Genomic DNA, 19,626 nt, shown 5'->3' with positions numbered 1-19,626 from the left:
TTTTTCTCATTTTCATTGTCCCATGTTTATGTATAATGCTATCTTATAGAGGTAAATAGGATCGATGTTCTAGTTATTCGCTAGGGTGGGACAGAGGAAAGAGCTGCTGGAATGTCTGGATAGTTTCAATGGCGAAAGGCGCGAATACCCACATTGACTGTTGGGGAAGACAACGTCAAGGAATGAGGACAAAGTGGGAACGGCAAGAAAGGGAAAGAAATAAAAAGCAAGGAACTAAAAACGAAAGCACAATAGACACGGAGAACCCTCTCAACTACTCAATACTCTATCACATTTACCTTTCTCTCTCCTCTTATTCATACTCTCTCTCCTTACTTCCCGCCATTCTCGCTTAGCCTACTTGCTCACCCGGAATATGGAGGAGCGGAGACCGTTTTCTCGTCTCGCCCTCGTAAGACCCTCCGCCCCTCTTTGATTGACCTCGTTAGTTCCCGGACGCGGACCCGTGCAGCCTTCACCGGGTCCGCTCCGATCCTGGTTTGCCTGGTCTAAAAACAGTAAATGAATGGCGTGCGACATAGAACAAGCCTAGAGGAAAGCCCATTAACACCCTGCTATGAGATCTTGGTCTCGACATCAGATGGGGGGAGACTACTGAGTATGGCACACCATGTCTGACCCTGATCTCGACCTCTTCTCGCCTATTTCTGGGCTGGCGCAATCACACAATTCAAAGCGAGGGCATGCATACTTGTGTACACCAAGGACGATGGAGTTGATGTCGTGGGCCACCTTGTCCAGCGAACTTGACGCACCAATTCCCTGGAGTGGGATTGGCTAGAAAGCAAACGCAAACTAGTCCCGATGTTGTTTCTTCTCTTCCCTCGGACGTAGCAGGAACAAATAGAGCGAAAGAGCGAAGTTTGCTGCGCCTACTTCTTGGTTCTAACCATTTTCTTTTTGTTCGATCCCAGGGTTAATATTCGATCCTTGTTGGGCTTAGTTCTAAGGGTCTCGGCACGGGTGCGCATGCAGGTGAACCAAACATGCAGTAGGCCAGTCGATGGCCAGGACCCCTCCCTCGGCTCTCACCAGGCTTTGAGGGTTGGAAGATCGAAAGGAGGGCCGCCCTCATATCTTCGTATTGAAATCCAGTCCGGAATCTAATCGATGGTATGACGGCATGTTGAGATGGCGAGCTGCCTCCTCTCTCTCACCGGGTTCGTGAGCTTACCGGCCCGCCCATTCGCGGGTACAAAGACAAGAGACGTTGGTATCCGACACTCTCGGGCCGCAAACTTTTCCCAAACCGGCCACATTGGCGTCCACAGACCCGAGCTGCCATCCCATCCACGACATACATTGGGACAACTCGATGGACGGGAGGGTGGGTCAGTGACTGAATGACCCTTTGCGTGGGCGCGCTACCTTCTTCTGGACAAGAGTCTGCTCAGCTCCCAAAGCAGAGGTTGTTTTCAGCCAACAAAGGCCCTAGACGCCCCAAGGAAAGAAATATCATATATCACATCTATTGCAGGGCTCATTTTGGGTCGCCCACGGATTTAAAATGCCCTGCCCTCCCCCCGTCTTGCTCTAATGCCCCGGGGGACTCGGAAGAGTCGATAGCTGCCGTCTGCCTGCGTCTTACGGTTTCGAGGCTAGGGAGACTGCAGTAGCACGCCTACCCACCCTTGCAGGTATGAGGATGGAAAGGGAAGGAGACTTCTAGACCATAAACAGAGCCAGGCCCACAGCATGCCAGCTTGTTTTCACATATACCCACCCTACTCGATACGTCGACCAGACGAGTGGTTCGTGGGATGGCCAGCCCGCCACTCGGAAGCAGACGATCCGCCAGACGTAGCATCTTACCTCACAGAACACGTCGTATTGCTACATGCCTCACTGCTCCAAAAGACTGCTTCCTCCGTTTCTATCTTGCAATCTAGCCCGCTTAGGTCGAGTTCCTGCAGGCCTGTTGGGAAAGGATGTGCGCAGTCTGCTGCCTAGATTAGCACATCATCTGTCGGGAGGTCGGCGATAGTCCGTTTTGGTGTCTCACGTAACGATATTGTCACTATTGGGTGGGTATAGAAGGTACTCAATATTACAACTAGCTTGACTGAGGGATGCCAGATACCCACTTACAGCCCTCCCTGACTCGAGAAGCCAAAACCACAGCATCTTGGGCTCTGCGAAGTAGTTGGACGAAGGTAAATTCTCCCGTTTAAGCTGACTTCACTCCTCTCGGTGGTATGCCCAACGTCCCAAAATGCCCCATCGTGTGAGGCTTGCAAACAACCCAAACCCCAACCCTAGAGAACCCTAAAGTTAGTGAATTACAAAGGAGATATATGGATACCACCGAGTAAATAGAATGAGTGGAATGGGACAGAGTTCCAGCTGATTCTCGCGTCTTCCAATGCTAGATCACTGTATGTATGAATCCCATACACGAGAGCACCCCCTCGTATCCTCCATGGGCGCCATGCTAGAAGCCACCTTACCACCAAAAAATGTGATACATTTCGGCCTCCTCATATTTCACATTCTATACCTTTACGAGCCACACCCACCGATAACCCAAAAGAGCCCACCTCACCACAAGGCAGCTCACGAGTGCGGATGCCAAAACTCCCGCCAGGAACCAGATGAGTGCTGCCCTCCCATTATGGCTGAGTATATACTGACAAACCGGTGTACTCGCCAAGGTTGATAGGCTAACTACAGTATAGCAGCTTCCCAGGTACTTACCCATGTCGCGTACATCGCAGAGTTGACCTAGACATGTCGCTGATGTAGAAACGAACGAACCTGTTCCAAACCCGAGGCATACGCTCACAACGTAGAGACCCACCTCGGAAGAGTTCCCCACGGGTAGCCAGACCGTTAGCATTGCCAACAAGGTAAAGGTTGTCATGGTTAAAGTGACGTTGAAGCTTCCCATTCTATCGGCGAGGTAGCCGGGGATGAGGCGTCCGAGTGTCGATCCCCTGCTCAAAAGACAAAAAGGACAAAACCCGAAGGATTAGCAAGAAGGATTACCGATTATGATATTCTCAAGCCAATAGGAGTAGTTTGGTGACCTACATGTTCAATGCTAACATGAGATAAAACTCGTTTCCCAGGGAGGTTACCTTGGAGTAAGTCGGTATTAAACCCCAACTGGCGAAGAGAACGAGCTCGAAGCCTATGATTACGCCGATGATGCAGGTTAGTTCTAATAATGGTAGTCAACGAAATTGCAACCGACAGCTAAACACCCCGTCTATGCAAGTGTGGGCGAGGTGCACTAGGCTGCTGCGTGTGGGTGTGTGGATGGGTGTGCCTATGTGCATTTGGGTGCGGCATGGGATGGAGGTTTTGATGGTACATATAGCGGTATCTGCCTCTTAATCCATGGGAGAAAGAGAAAGAGGATAGCGGAAGGATACCGATGTCTTGGGAAACATGCGGGCGTACACGCTCTTACATACCAGATACACTAAATGTCGTCAAGAGAAACCTCAGAGACTTAAAGCACGAGAAGTCGAAGAACTTATCCGTTCTAGGTGAGACCCTCGAGCTGACGCAGAGAATACCGACAGTGACAAAGCCACATATTATAAAACTGAGAATCAGCATACAGTCCTTCCATTTAAGTCGTTCAAAGAGGGGCTGTAGAATGGCGGAAAAGAAGACACCGCCGATCCCGGATCCCATCGTAGCAATGCCCATTGCCAAGCCCTTCCTGTGGTAAAACCAATGGCTGATAACAGCAGTGGAGATGGTTGTCAGAACGGCTAGATGAGGACAGACAGGTGAGAGGTTGCATCACGGTTTCCTTCTTCTTCAATGTGGCTCTGGGGTGTGTGTTTTCTTTTTTGGTGCAGGGTGCCAGGCTCCCACTTACAGGCACTACTTCCGGCTATGACGAAGCATGCCATGAAGTGCTCGTACCTGCTGCTGAAGGCCAAACCAAGGTAGGCAGAAAAGTAGACCACACTTGCAGGTAAGAGCAGTCTCCGAGCTCCCACTCGGTCGAATAGAAACCCCGCCGGACCGGAGAGGAAGATGTCAAGGAAACCGAAGATGGAGATGATCCAGGCGATCTGCGGATTCGAGTAGGATGATAGCTGGTGCTCTTTCCAGTATACTTGAAATAAACCCACGGCTGTCATCAGGCCGTAGGTCGGCACCATGACTGCCGTCGAGCCGAGAACAACGATCCAGGCCCGCAACCCACCGTCTGGATACGTGCCTGGCTCGTCTCCCACCACAGGCACCGGCGCCGTTTCTCTCCGTTCAGTACCGTTCGGCGCCGTTACTATTGGCTCAATATTCGGCGCCGGTATTCCGTAGATAATTTCAGCGCCATCACCGCCGACCAAGTTGGTGTTGCTACTGTCAGGAGGGCTCCTCGTGATAGGCTCCAATTTTAGCCCGCTGAATGAAGTACGGGAAATGGTAAGCACTCAACTCCTATCAGATGTCATAACAGACTAGAGGCCCCAAGAAATATTGGCATGATGCAGCAAAGACCAACGCATGAACCTTACTTGTCAGTGTTACAGCAAATGGCAGCGTGGGGTTCCTGCGGGAGGTCTTGTATCTGTGACATCGCCTGCAAGTAACCGCAATCGACCGGATGGAAATGGAAAGAGAAAAGAAAAAGAAGAGAAAAATTGAGGAAAAAAAATGAACATGGGCCTACCTACATAGAGGTTCTGAACAAAGAGGGGATCAACGAGAGCAGCTGAGATGTGCAGGTGGGGGGTTGAAGGCCAGAGGTTCAAAGATCTCAAGTGGGTGGGCAAGGAGGTGTATAAGAGGTTGTTGCTCCCCTCCTCTTCATGATTCAAAGCACATAGGAAAGCCACAGAGCAAGCATCCGCCCTCGTTTGTTCCTTTCCTTGCCCGCTTCCGCTTCCTCGAGAGCAACTGGACGTCGGCCTAAACAAACACACATGAAAAGTGGAGAGCGAGACTGCCGGTGAAGGCGCTCGACAGTAGCAAGCCCCCGGGTCCTAGCCTCCGTCGGACCGTTTAAAGCGGGGGACCTGCCGATACCCTGCCCTGCTCGTCATCGAAATCGTACTAAAGAATCGTCAAAGGCAAGGAGCTGCGACTGCAGTTGTTGCAGATCTTGACATCTAGATATAGGGTACGTATCTAACGGCAAGACATCGTTCGTTCAGTTCAAGCAGTCTCGTGATCGGAGAGATTCATCCACCGTCGCGTGGATGGGCATGTGGGGACTCCATGAGCAAGGGACAGGAGAAGCACGGGCAAAAGGTCCATTCCTTGTGCAACGATCGATGTATGTGATAGTGGCTGTGCCGCGGCGGGACAGAGGGTCTTGTAAACAGCGCCATATGCGGCAAAAAGGGCTTGAAATACTCAACGGCGTCAGCGGTTCAGGGCCAAAAGAGCTGTCTATCCTTCATATTGGCATGGCCTAACGGCCGAGCAGCGGATACGGTGCAGGGGGCGGCCGGCATGGTCTCCCCGACTACCTATAGCCGGAGAGGGGGGTGTTTCTCCGAACTTACTTTGGCCAACCTGAATAGAACTCTCCAAGGAGTTTCCCGGTCTCGATGATAACTGGAATGATGTTGATCATGATGGGGAATTCTTACTGCGGGCGGGGGAAAGACGGGGCTGACTTGCTTTGGGTGCGTCTAGGAACGAAAGAGACGAAATATCACAGACTAAACCCCCTCATCCGAGCCAGGGCCGAGGAGGAGGCGGTGGGTCATCTTGATCTACGCTAGTTTGTACTCACAAGGGGAGGCCATAGAAGGAAGGTTGGGCACCGAGGACAGTTCTCGAGGCCGGTATTGACAAGGCCCCTATTCACAAAGAAGGCGCGTGGCGGGATAAAAAGGAAGATCCACAGTAAGTCAATCATTGGAAGGAACAACTCAGAGATGCAAGAAAAGGAGAGAGTCTACACCCTGATATCCCTTACCTCTTTGAGAAGGCATGTCTTGTCATTCCAATCCCAATCCCATCTAGATACACGTTGGTCTTCTTTATCCACCAACATACCACATACGAATCGATCTCTTGGTCCCTACCAACCCATCTTCCATCATCTTTCAAGCAAAAAGTAGCATCAAGTCCATCCTTTCCTGGTGCTGTTGATACGGATACTGACAATACCTTCTCAGGTAAGACACACAGCAGTCATGTTCTCACTAGCTAAAGCCCACCGGGCCCTCAAGTGCTCGGTGGTCATGAATCAATTCACGAGGCCTCAGGGCAAACTGCCACGACTTGTGCCTAGCATCATCCAATCCCGTAACACTTCTGGTGTTTCCTTTGATGATGTCAAGACCATCTCGAATCTTGATAGTGAGGGATCCATCCAGGAGCCTGCTCAGGATGGATCAATCAAACGCGAGGAGTTTTGGCGCAAGATTCCCATTTGGGAGGGAGTCGATGCCAAGAACTTCCTGAGCTATAGATGGACCGTGAGTTTCGACAATTCGGGCTTATCCTGATATATGCTAAAACTCAGCGTCTATTATAGATTGCAAATCTCGTCCAGGGCCCAGAGAAGCTGCATAAGTTCCTCGTTTCTGTCTTGCCGGAGGGCATCCCTCTCGATTCTGGCGGCAGCCAGACGCAATCTCGAGATGCCTTCATCGCGGACGTCTTCGCTGGCGTATCGGCAGCCACGATGGCTGTTAGGATGACGTACGTATAGCCTGGTTTGTAGCTAAAAGGGGATGTGGATACAGTTGCTAATTCTTGATCAGTCCTTACATCCTGAGCCGCATCAACTGGCAAGACCCTCGAAATGACCCCATATTCAAACAGTTTATTCCGCTCAAGTCTTCCATGCTTCCGGATCATCCTCAGCTGGTTTTGGACTCCCTGCATGAGACAGCGGATTCACCAGTGAAGGGACTGGTTCACAGGTATCCGGACAAGGCTCTTTTCTTGCGTAAGATATTCTGGTTTCATTCGTTTATTCCCCCTTCCCCCCCCCTTTTCCCCTCCCTTTTCCAAGATATTAGTCACTGACGAGATTCTCACTATGGCCTTTAGCCACTTCTGTGTGTCCCACATACTGCACGTTCTGCACTCGCTCCTATGCTATAGGCGCCGACACTGAGAATGTCCAAAAGCTGTCACTCAAGCCTACTCGAAAGCGCTGGGAGGAGTGTTTCGCGTATATAGAGAGCTGCCCTACCCTCCACGATATCGTGGTCTCTGGCGGAGATTCATACTACCTCCAGCCGGAGCATATCCTCATGATTGGCGAGCGACTTATCTCCATGGACAACATTAAGAGGTTCCGGTTCGCATCCAAGGGACTCGCAGTGAGCCCCAACAGGATCCTGGATAAAAACGATCAGTGGGTTGACGCCATTATCAGCGTCTCCGAGAAGGCTCGGAAGATGGGCAAGGCAATGGCATTGCATACCCATTTTAACCATCCCAACGAGGTATCGTGGATCACGGAGATGGCGAGCCAGAAGTTGTTCGAAGCAGGAGTCACGGTCAGAAACCAGACCGTCTTGCTTCGTGGCGTGAATGACAATGTAGCCACCATGTCGCAGCTTGTTCGGACCCTGGCAGATATCAACGTTTTGCCGGTAAGTCTTTTCAGCGCCGAGACGAAGCTTCTTTCCCTTGGGGATTCACGTTCTGACAGCGCGAGCTATAGTATTACGTCTACCAATGCGACATGGTGGAGCGAGTTGAGCATCTCCGGACGCCTCTCCGGACTATTCTGGAACTTGAGGCTCACATCCGTGGCTCTATTGCAGGTTTTATGATTCCACAATTTATCGTCGACCTTCCCGGAGGCGGCGGAAAGCGTTTGGCTTGTTCGTACAAGTCATACGATCAAAAGACTGGTCTGTCCACATATGAAGCTCCAGCTATCAAAGGACGAGGAAAAGAAAACAAGGTCTACGAGTACTGGGACCCCATCGACTCCCTCCCGGAGACGCGAGGAGACAAGGCCGCTGAAAGCGTCCAAGTTCCGAAGCAGGCCTCTGCTTGACAGGTATGAAGATGGTGCGTGACAGGACCGGATAGTAAAGGAGAAATAGGGAAAAGTTCGGAGCCCAGCTGGGGGATGTACAATATCAATTACCGGACGAAGATAGTTAGCAAATGCAGCTCATCAGGTGGTAGCTGATAACCCAATATGCAAACGTCGTTGCGTCTGCTCGTTTTCAAGTTCAATGCTGTGAATGATGACTTCTAAAATACTAAGGACCCATCATCTCGCCCACTGGTGATGTGTATTCGAGGCGTCGCAAAGCATCCCGACGCATGGTGGATACAGGCATCTCAGAATGCCGAAGGGAGTAGAGGAAAATCCCGTTCCCATTCCCACTCAAGAGGAGCATATACTTTATTAGTATATCTCTCTATATCTAAACTTCATCAGGCTGGTCAAGTGCCAAGCAGAGAAGGTTAGGTTGGATAAAGAAAGCGCGATTATAGAGAGGCAGACTTGACTGGAAACGCTCTCTCTGACGTCCCGGCACATCTTCGTAAACTATGAGAATGGCACGGCACTGGCCACAGAATCCCCAGAAAAGCCTAAACGCTGGACCGAAATTACTCTTCGGTTCGTCTATGTTGGTGGTTGTTGGGGTTCCACGAGCGTAGAACATTTATATTATTCCCACACTCTCTCGGCCGGCCTTGCTCGTGTTGGCCCCGTTGGTTGACCCAATTTCGGGTATTTCTCTGCAAAGCTCCTTCGCAGAAGATTGCGAGATTAGACGTAAGATAGACCATTGAACTGTCATCTTATAGAAGTATAGTCACGTCTTCCTTCTTCAACTTTGGTGTCCTTTTCTTGCCCCCGGGTTCTTGCCTCTGGGTTCTTGCCTCTGGGCGACACCCCGAAATGCCAATCGATTAGCACCATACTTTCCCGATTATGGTTTCGAGAGGCCACTGTCAGGGCCCAATACCTCAAAACCCGGGAGGATATTGCAAGCGGAAATAGGGAGGGAGTATAATATAGTACGCTGCTATATTAGGTGCAGATCGCTGCAGGCACAGGAAGCGGCGGCATGGCATGAACGACTCCAGCGTTGTTCCTCTGGTACTATGGGATCCATGAATATGTGCAAGTTTGGTAGGTTGATGTTTCTTGTACATTTCTTTTCTTCTTTCCCGGTGCTGTCGTCTATTAAGATGTGCACTTGATTGCCGTCTCAAATCCAGTCTACGGCCCTGGCTGCCCAGCCTGCCCCCCCAGGTGTATGCTTTAGTGGCGCAGAATAGACATTATATCTCAGAATGTACTTCACTGGAAACCAGTCAGGCCTTTAACCTAATACAGAAGGACGCACTTGCCTATAGACATACTTGGACCGGAAATAATTCCACTCAGTAGTCCCCTACTTCGTACTTCCTTTCCCATCCTCACGGCGGCACTGACATTAGTGGTAGATATCGCCCAGCCATGCTCGGTTGACTTGGTGAAGCGGAGTGCACAGAGATTCCCGAAGACCATACTACTGCGGAATATCCCCGAGGAGCGACCGGCCCCAAGACCCCGACTGACTGAAGTATAACTTTCGGGTGGAGGTTTCTTCTAAGTTATTAGCCAAAGACGGGAAGAAGAGAGGCGAAGGGAGAGAAAGACGAAGCGAGCCGATACTCGTAATAACTCTAGATGCTGTTGCTTGACTATCTGCAGGTTCGCTTTACAAATGGGATCGGCATCTTCTTCGATTTTGGCACGGGCTTCTTCGAACGTTAAAAGCCAGGCTACACATGTTGGTAACGTAGAATGCTGCAGATGATCGCACACAGAAGTGCACACATACACACGTACTTCGTAGAAACTTGGGTGGTTACCATTCCGTCTTTGCCTGCGCCATGGCCAGGGCCTCTCTCTGGAATTGAGTGGATAGGAGGGGCAGTTATTTCCCGTAGACCGGGTAGGTAGAGAGATACGTATGGAAGCAGCGTGTCCTCTCCTCATAGCTTTGCTGCAGAGGACATCAAGACACCTCGCAAGTGAAGTGTCCGGCATCTCTCAACCGGTCCTTGAGGAGTTGGGAATTGCTGGCTGTGTGCCATGTATCATGTACGAAGGACGCATCGAGTCGAGAGAGCTTATCTGTATCTTTGGGATTTTGGCACCAGCGCACGACCTTAGTCGAGCTTTTAAGGCTTCGTTGTCCCGCCATTGCCTCGACTCAAGGACGAGGGAGCGAGAAAGAAAAGTGAATAGTCGAGGTCTGGGCGCCGAGCCGAGTCTGTGCAAGCCGTCATGAAGAGACGGCTGCACGATAAATGTTCATTCAATGTTCCCTCAAACTGAGCTGCTTTGTACATCGGCTCGAGCAAAGGGTTTCCGCTGACAGACGACGCAGTAATAGCCAGTGGCTGTCCTTCAATACTGTCTGCTCTGGCGTATACAATGCCGTGGGCGAAGCCGTGCGTGAAGGCGCGAACATCATTGATTCTCCTCCAGAAATGCGGCAGTGGTGTCCTCTTCTCCTATTATTTTTCCTGTTCCAAGATAAGCAAGGTGCCATCCTGGGAACCATGGTTCAGCATCTTGTCTCGCTCCTCGTCACCTGCAGCCCCTTTCCAATTGACACACACACACACACACACACACGAAAACTTTAGGAAGGCTTTTCCTGTTTCTCCTGTATGGAAGCTCGCCGTGGAATGCCCTGGGGCGGTAACTTCGGGAGGGATCCCATCATTAACGAGGTATAGCATCTGCGCTACAGGTGTCGCAGATTCTGCACCTACGAGCATGATGGGATGGATGTCATGGGCTCACAAGCTTCGGTTCGCGAGCGGGCTCGTTGTCTCTGCGTGGAACCATTGTCTGAGCGTGACAAGACAGGCCGATTGGACTCGGGCTTCTCCCGCTGGTGCTCACTCAGCCTGTTTCGGTTCGCACTCCTGTACTTCGAATATGTACTTCGCACTCTGGTGGAAAAACTTTATCGATCGTCGATCCGGCTGATTCGTGTTGGTGAATGTGCGTACCTTTGTAGGCAAAATGCAGACCCGGGTTGGCGTTGCGGACCCCAACATCAATGATGTCGGTTGAATGTGACAGGAAACGGTGAAGAAAGGCGATCATCGTTTGCGATAGGGCCGAGGCGCCCTAGGAGTGACGCCCGTTTTGCCTTCTCTGGTGTCTTCAAGATGGTGGGCGGTTTGCCGATCAGGGCGTGGCAGAACGGGTTTGTGCTCAAACTTGACGACGTTCGAAGGGAATACCTCGGTATGCATATTCTGGACATCAATGTATCATGCTGCAAAGAGGTGGTACTTTCACTCCCTCCCACTTCGTATTTTTGTAAGAAGATGGGAGGCAATCAGGAAGCGGAAGCAGAAGCGTTGCGAGTCCTGTGCCTGCTTCGTATGCGTAAATGGACTGTATTATTACTTCCCAGTCTTAATGAATAAGATTGATTTCGAAGAGCATTTCATGCGAATATTATTGCCACTGTTGTTGGTTCCTGCCCGCCCTGTCGATGGCCCTGTCGATGGGGAGGGGAGCACAACCCATTGCCCACTTTGTTTCACGGATCGTGGATGGTACCAACCAAGTATTTCGTCGTGGAAGCCAGGCACCACACCGAACCAGAAAAAGAGCCAGGGTGGGGGTTCGAGGAAGCGCTCCTTGTTCCAAAGGCGAGGCCGATGAATGGTGCCTTGCTGCTACGGTATCTTTGCCGATCACCCCACGGCTGGCATAAACATCTGTCTTCCTCGTAAGGGGGCAGAGACGGTGAGGAAACACAAGTCTCTGAGATTGGCCCGAATCAATCATTCTCAGACCTGCCAACTAAACTATTATGTCTCGTTTTATATATATTTTATACCTGCAGTTGGAACAGTGGTGCGAGAATTTATCGGAAGGTTTGCCAGCGCATCATGACTGCGGTTGTTTCAGACACTTTGCTGATATAGGACAGGGCCCGAGTCTTATTGATGAGACTACTGAGGTACACGACGAAGTATGAAGTCGCAATGGGCGAGATGCTTCGAGATGCTTGAGCGTTGCGGGCACCCTGGGCTTTTCTGTGATGGCACCAGCTCCTAGCGCAGGCAAGGGGAGTACGAAGGATCAAATGTACATGCAGGGCGAAGGACATGTATACGAAGTCGCGGAGCAAGGAGAGGAGCCCGTTTCTTCCTATCTATACTAAACTAATAGGGTTAATATGGACTGGGACTGGCCTGGCTCGAGTGCGATTGCATGGTACTTGCGCGCGGCAGGTACGAAGCATCGCATGCAGACCTTGTACCTGGCACCATCCTTCGGCACAAGTCAACTAGTACGTCGTATGTCGTACGTCGAAATTGTGCCTTTGATGGGTGAAGTAATTCCTGGCCAAGGAACATTGAACGGAATGAATTCGTGAGATGCACTGCGCATCACGCATCCCACGAACCCAAACCCGAGTCGGCGAGAGTCTGCCGCAAGACACACAGATCCCAGAATAGCAGAAGCCACATAATATTACGAAGCTTTTGATGCTTAGAAGCGCGTGAAATCAGTAGGGGCCGAGGCATGGCACACACCCTTCTCCTGATTTGAGACGCCCCGAGTACTCGTGAGAGTGAATGAGTGAATGTGGTATAAGTTGTTTCTTGGAGATATAGTAAGACTAGGGTCCCGTCCCCAAATCAGAGAAAGACGGGATGTGATGAAGCGTTTGCAGCCGTGGGCATTCAAAGATATCCAATCCTTTTATCAAAAGAGGAAGCTCTGGCTCCCAGAACAACCGAACAGGGGAGTTTTAGATTTCTTGGGTCTCCTTTGCATTGTCTTGTCTCTCCTGCTCCCGCCGAAAAGATCCCTTCATAATCCCATCCATTTCTCTTCGACTCCCCCTCAACTCCTCTCAACCGCGTTTACACTTTCGAGTATTTTCGGGATCACCAAGTTCACATATTAACCCAGATTCTCCTTCAGCCGTGAACGGGATCACCGATCCTTTACAATTTATATTAGCTCACTCCTGAAACTAGGGAATCACACCTGACCCTTGCTTCTTCTCTTTTTCTCTCCCTTCTCTTTGGGCCTCGAAGCACACCGCATTCCAGGGTTTCTTTGCGGAGTCTTATTACAGACGGACAAGGCCGGAGCTGTTGGCCAAACCACCCCAGTCCGAAGAATCCCAGCAACCTCGCCAAAAACTCCCCACCCTGCCAATAGCTATTATCGCAACATTCGTGCCCCGGGGACTCGGGATTTGACTTCAAAACGCAATGGGATTCGCGGCCGACGCCATTTGGCAGCAACAATGGGTATATCCCAATCTACAGCTTGGCTTCTCCAACGCAACAGGATCGGACGGTTTCCGAGCAGGGTCAGCTCCACTCTCCACCCCTTCCACAGCGACAGAATCCTCGTCCTCTTCGCAAACGACAGGCACATCCAGGCCCCGGACCCCTGACAACGGTCATAAGAGCAACGGGGAGGACCCTGTGCTTGTTGATCCTGCTGTCATCGGTAATAACGCTAGCGACGTCGAGAACACGAGCGAAAACAAAACCGACGTCCCTCCCGCGTTGCCCCCAGTTTATCGACTTTCTGTTTGGCCCAACTTTGAACAGCACGGAATTATCTTCGCGGTGGACGACGAGGACGACCGGCGTAGCAGCAGCAACAACAATAACAACAACGACAACGACCACAACATCAACGAATTTGATACTGCAGCTTTGGATAAGCTCAGCGAAATCGAGGTCGCCATAGCTCTCAGTGATCAGCTGGACAGCTTCCTCGACGCAGAAAGGAGCAGTGCTGGACATCTGTCCGACAGTACGACGTCTTCCTCCAACACATCCGAATCTAGCGAAGTGTGGAGCCCGACCAATCTCCCGCTCACTGCAGGATCGGTGACGGCGACACCTCCGGACCGCACGCAGGAAACCGAGACTACGAAAACTGGCAACATGGCAGGCCCGGCGTACATGGCCGTCTCGACTCGGCCGTTGACGGCGCAAGAGTACCAGCGGTACCGGTCCCAGCGGCTCGGAGGAGACAGAGACAGCAAGAACTTCTCTCCCCCGACGACGACCGCTTTTGAGGGAAGATGCGTCAGCGACGGCACACATCAAAGGGTTTCGCCTGTTCAGTCGGAAAACCGAGCCGTATCTGCGGGTATGGCAGCTAATAGCCCGGTGCAATCGATGATGACTCGGACGACGAAGCCAAAGGACAAGAAGGGTCACCGAAACGCGTCAATCTCTTCACCAGGCATGACGACGAAAGAAGAGTTTGAATCTCTGCCTCCTGCGATCCAGAGGAAGGTGAGCACTCTCGTATTCCCCCATCTTTATTAGTTTCATCTTCTTCCTCTTCTTCCCCTCAACACCCCTCCTCCACCTTCTCGTGAACACATTTCATTCTCTATCACTCGAGCTGCAGCGGTGGTTTTATTTCCCCCCTCTCTTTTCCCCCTCGTCTTTTTTTTTTTTTTTTTTTTTTTTTTTTTTTTTTTGGTTGGGGCTGGCGAATATCATTGTTCGGCGCATTCGGGTCCTTGGGTCTTACATCTTGCCCTGATGAAACAGACCGCCCATTGAGTGATGGGTCTGCAAGTGAGCAGAGGCCAACAAGGAATGATGATTCGACCAGCCCTGACAGAACATGGCATAAAGGGGCGCGCAAGGGGTGCTGCAAGGCAACACTCGCACTTGGCAGTTCGCAATCGAGAGTTTGTCGAGTCGCAGGTTACGGACTCGTTGCTACGAGCTTATAAGTGGCAGTGTAGTATGCGGCATTGTTCAAAGTCGCATTGACGGCGCTACGGTGACGAGAGTCTGGAGCCAGATCGGGATCTAGTAGACCCCTTTTTCGTCCTCTCGGAGCTGTCATTTGACCTCGATCCGTGCTCAATTCCAATCACGATCCCTTCAGACCTACAAAGTCCCCTAGGGCTGAGGAAGGATCAATGCGAACAAATAGTAGTTTAGACACGAATCGTCCATCCAAATTATGCCTCCTTTTTTTTCTTTCGTTACAATTCTTTTTTTCCTATTTTTCTCCTTTGGGGTTTTCGTCCCTCTTTTCCCATTTTCACTTCCTCTTTTCAGACGTGTGGCGAGTGCCTACCCAAATTAGGTCAAGTCAAGCAACTTGATCAAATGGGCTATTGGGGTCTCGCATTGTAAACGCCGAATTCTCCAATTGGAGATTCTCGTGGGATCAAGCGAGTGATGAGATATGGGATCAATCACAGTTGATCAATTTCTAGCCCCTGGTATATCCAATGCGCCCTGCCGATAGGTCAATCCATTCTGAGGATCATTGGAAGCCCATGATGTCCTTTGGGCTTTGTGCGTGCGTCAATCAATCACCAGTTGATTCGATCATTATTTGCTCAATTTCCACTCGCGAGGACCGAGAGAGCTCTGAGAGGCGCCAAAATAGCCCCGAATACCGGCAGCAGAGCACTTGACGTTTGAAGCTTTTGTGGGGCCGCCTTGGCTCAATTTGGATACGCGCAGAAGAGCAGAGCACATGGAAGTGATGAACAATGGTGTTTGAGCATCAGTGGGCGCGTGTGTGTGTGTGTGGGTGTGTGTCTGTGTGCAGGAGACTTGGAGTTGAGTGGACTGGAGGCGAGGTGCCATCCCAGAATACCGGCTCACGACGCGCCATCGCCACTACCACCTGCCACCCATGCTGTTATTGCTGATGTTATGATTATGGTCAGCGCCTGGCTTCACCCAATTGATCTTCTGTCGCGCATGCCGAGTCCCTGACTGGCTGCCGGACTTGCCTGGTCAATGTTGTCATGTTGTCTTGCCGCCGTCCATGCTTCCTTGCCCCTTTTGCATCCCCGAATCACAATCACAATCCCCTGTGCTGTTGCGCTCCATCCGCTGCCAACAAGACCCCTGGTCAAATATCCTCGACCCCGACCCTTGATGCATCCAATTAGTCGACCCTTGTCCTTGGATACCGTCTTTGGCTTGGGTCATTGGCCCCCATGGATGATCATTGCCGTGAGCGACGAAAGACGAGAACCAGCGTGGGTTGGTGTCGCCACTACGCACGCTGGTTTCCCTTCTTGGGTTGACACTTCATTTGATCGCCCTTTCGGTTCACTTCCTATGAGGATGGAGTCTTGGAGCATTGGAGGATTGGAGCATTACCCCGTCGCTTCCTCGGCACAAATCATTGCTTTTTTGGGCGCCACCTCCGGACCGGACAGTCGTGGGTGATTTGAGTCTGAGTCTGGTTGGGGTGCGGTAGCACGACGCAACATTGAACGCACGCATTGATCAATTGGATCATTGATGTGTGAGAGACACTCTATCCCGAGCGGCTGCTTCTGGAGGTCTTTTTCCTCGTTTTCTTTTTTCCCTCTTTTCCCCGTTCCCCCACTTTAACCCACCTCTTTTGCCCTCATGTCGCCTGGTTTGGGCGGTTTTCTGGATTCTACCGAATGCAAAGGTGCAAATGTGCCAAGGCGCGCCCCCTCTTTCCCATCCTTCCTTCTATCGGCTGGCGATGTAGCTCACGTTGGCCGACCATCGATGATTCTCCTTCGTACTTGGTCCATCTAGAGATGTACTTTGTACGTGAGGAATCATCAGAGTCGATGAGCATCAGGTCAAATGAACCAACGCTGGCTATTTGATCCATTGATGATGATGCTTTTCTACCACTCGCTCCGCTCTATGTTATTACAATACGACAGTCAAAAGTCGTATAATCACAATCACCCACGCACCCCTGCAAATCCGTCTTGTCACCCCGACCCGACCGACGCTACTTGTAGTCTAGACAAGTACACTACTCACTCACCTGCTTGGTACATTACTTCGTACACGGCTTCGCCCATTGGGATGTCCTGGCCGGGTCTGGTCATAATACAAGGCATATATATACACTACTCTAGGCCATCGCGTAATGCAGTGTAGCGGGGAGTGTCAGTGCCCTCTCTAGATTCTAGTGTACACCACACTACAAGCGTAGTGCCGGTGACCGCGATGGCATTTCTTCGCCATTTGCAGCACTAGCATTCAGTGTCATGGGCACCTGCAGTGTCTGCTGCACTCGGTCCAATTTATCCATTGTACGTACCAACCAGGCCCTGGGACCCCTTTTTTTTCTTTCTTACTTGTATGTACCTGAAGACGTTGTATCACCCCCCTGCTGGACCTCGACCTCGTGCTGTATCGTGATGGGCGAGAGGCTAAGGAGCAACTCTTCGGGTCCTGTATCGTGCCTGTCCGATGCTGCATGCAGATGCAAGTTGTGGTGCAGAGGACAAAGTACACTACTTTCTTACACTACAAAGTACACCGGGGAGTCTCTATTCCCAATCCTCCGCGCTTGATACCCTCAAAACTCCGGGATCGTCCTGTTATCAGGAAGACCGAGCGTCTTGTTCTCCCTTTTACCCCTCGTCTGTCTTTCATTTTAGAGCTTCCTCTTTTTCTTCCTACGGGGACGTGCTAGGTTGTTGTTGGGCTAGTCTTGCAAAGAAGTCTTTCGACATTTTGTCTCTACTCCGACTCTTGTTTCTGCTGGGTTGTTTTCTACCTACGCAGCATTTGTCGGATTGTTTGATCGCTTCTACTCACCCTGCACCAAACTACAACGTGCTCATCCGCTTCCTTCGATTTGATGCATATATACATTGTCCACCACTCCCCCGACGAAATCCCTCTTTTCCCTCCTTCCACCAACAAACCCTTCCTTTTAATGTCGCTGTTCTTGTGAATAAGGAACACCCGGAAAGAAGAAGAAAAAAGGAAACGGGGAAATAGAAAAAAGAAAAAAAAGAAGAATCACATTTTGCTCACTCTTCATTTCGCCTAAACAGTACTTCTCCACTCTCGAACGCCTCCGACTTACACAACATCCCAACATTACTCTCGACTCTTCACAAGCGACCAACAACTTTTACGACTTTTCCTCTGCTCCCCTCCGACTTCGAAGAGCCCGCCGTGCCCGAGGAGGATCCGACTTTACCACTACACTCCCGCCACTTGCACCTACACCTCGATTCCGCACGTTGTCAGTCGATACGACCTCGCAGCATCGTTCGAGCGAGTCACAAACTGCCTTTTTGGCAGACAAGGCTAAGACAGCAGATAGGAAGCTCCTGAGTGTCATTCCAGACACCGTCGATGCTGGCAGCTTAGAGACCGAAACACCGAGTGCACCGGTGGCCACGGCCCACACCCAGGAACGGGACAACATCGAACACAGCGGCCTGAATAGCCCCGACAGCCCAGAACCTCTGTCCGCACAAATTCATCCCCATCTCCACGAGAAATTGCCGCCAGCCGACATGATGGCCGGTCACAACAGCATGGTGCCGGACTCGTTTTACGAGAGCTTCCGGTGCCTCGAGGAGACCAGCAACCTTGATCTCCAACTAAGGCTAGACAATTACCCTACAAGCAATACCCGCCCCAATTCACCACCCCAGAAACAGAGGAATCCGTCCTTCCGCAGGCACCTTTCCATCTCCAAAGTTCATCTAGGACTCTCGTCCCAACCCTCCTCCAGCCGGCCTGGTACGAAGGACACTTCAGCCACATCTACCACATCGCCTCCTCCGTCAATAGCTAGCTTTGGCATGCCCATGAGTCCGACTCACGGACGGCGGAGATCTAGGGCACTGTCTCTACGCTCGCCGGGACCTAGCATCGCCGAGAACGTGTCCGGCCCGATCCCCGTCCCCGTCCCCTCCGGTCTAGATTCAACCGCTGCCGCTCATTATCAAGACCCCGAGGCGCGGCTAAAGCTTCGAGTATACCTCGCAAGCCCCCAGAAATTCGATGAGGCCGTGGAATTCGGATTTCCCTCGACGGAGTTGCGACCGGGCCGACGAGCACCCGAAGTACGCCCTCTTAGGAAACAGCAGTCGTGCTTTGTCTTAGCTGATGATACCGACAAGGTCCATACGTTCCTATCCGACGACAAGTCTTCAGTCTACAGCGACGATGTGTCCATGGCCGAGCCCGATTCTCCCAAGACCCCAGAGCCCCTTGAGAAGCCCCCAGCTACACGATCCTACAGAGCTGCATCGGACGCCGGCCTGGTGGCCAAGATGGCCAGCGATTATAACCAGGCAGCGGCATCCGCCAGGGAGATGACGCTACGGATGACCCTTACGAGGCCGGACCTCCGGGCGGGAGAGGATCAAATCTATGGATGGCAACAAAAGCATGTGACCTCGGGTGGTCGCAAGTCTCAGTCGTCTGCGCTTCGAGAGGAATTATCTCCGACGGTTGTTTACATTAGGGAAGGCAATTCCAAAGACAGCATTGAGAGGCAATTTGCTGCTTTCGACCAGTGGGCTCCGCCGGAGCGCGGTGTTGTGAAGCGATTCTGGAACCGAGTCAGGCGGCAGTAAAACGGCATCAGTCGACTACCACACACACATACGCTCCCCATATTACCGCCACATCTTGCGGATCTTGCCTTGGTTCGATCATGGATCTGCTCGGATTCTCCTTCCCCCCTGCACGCCTCTACATGGGGCGTCGTTTTTTTATGACATGACATATTGAACTCTCACGATACATCCTCTTGATTTACACAGTATATACGCTGGAACTGCCCTCTCGGGCCGATAACGATTGTGGCTTTCTGCTATTTCGCTCTCAAGTTTGTCTACACCTCTTTTCTCGTCATCTTTCTCTTTCAACTCTTTTCATTTGTTTCGAGACATCTGTCGGGGGTTT

At 51.4% G+C, this 19,626-nt stretch overlaps 2 protein-coding genes and 1 pseudogene across 2 annotated transcripts; all 3 read left to right on the top strand.

Moving 5' to 3' along the window:
• Positions 1-6,131: 6,131 nt before the first annotated feature.
• On the top strand, positions 6,132-7,960 carry SAPIO_CDS3230 (uncharacterized protein; the record flags this gene model as incomplete). The annotated part of the gene is made up of 5 exons (XM_016786071.1): positions 6,132-6,416; positions 6,476-6,642; positions 6,705-6,892; positions 6,997-7,547; positions 7,619-7,960. The coding sequence occupies 5 exons, from the start codon at positions 6,132-6,134 to the stop codon at positions 7,958-7,960; spliced, it is 1,533 nt and encodes a 510-aa protein (XP_016644077.1).
• Positions 7,961-13,176: 5,216 nt separating this feature from the next.
• Positions 13,177-14,256, top strand: SAPIO_CDS3229 (annotated as a pseudogene; the record flags this gene model as incomplete).
• A 2,699-nt stretch (positions 14,257-16,955) lies between these two features.
• On the top strand, positions 16,956-19,295 carry SAPIO_CDS3228 (uncharacterized protein; the record flags this gene model as incomplete). The annotated part of the gene is made up of 2 exons (XM_016786070.1): positions 16,956-17,000; positions 17,754-19,295. The coding sequence occupies 2 exons, from the start codon at positions 16,956-16,958 to the stop codon at positions 19,293-19,295; spliced, it is 1,587 nt and encodes a 528-aa protein (XP_016644076.1).
• Positions 19,296-19,626: the final 331 nt, after the last annotated feature.

This window comes from Scedosporium apiospermum (assembly GCF_000732125.1).
Source record: "Scedosporium apiospermum strain IHEM 14462 chromosome Unknown SEQ_SAPIO_0088, whole genome shotgun sequence".
Classification (NCBI taxonomy): Eukaryota; Fungi; Ascomycota; class Sordariomycetes; order Microascales; family Microascaceae; genus Scedosporium; species Scedosporium apiospermum.
The sequence above is the reverse complement of the archived record's forward strand: the minus strand, read 5'-3'. Positions and strand labels throughout refer to the sequence as shown.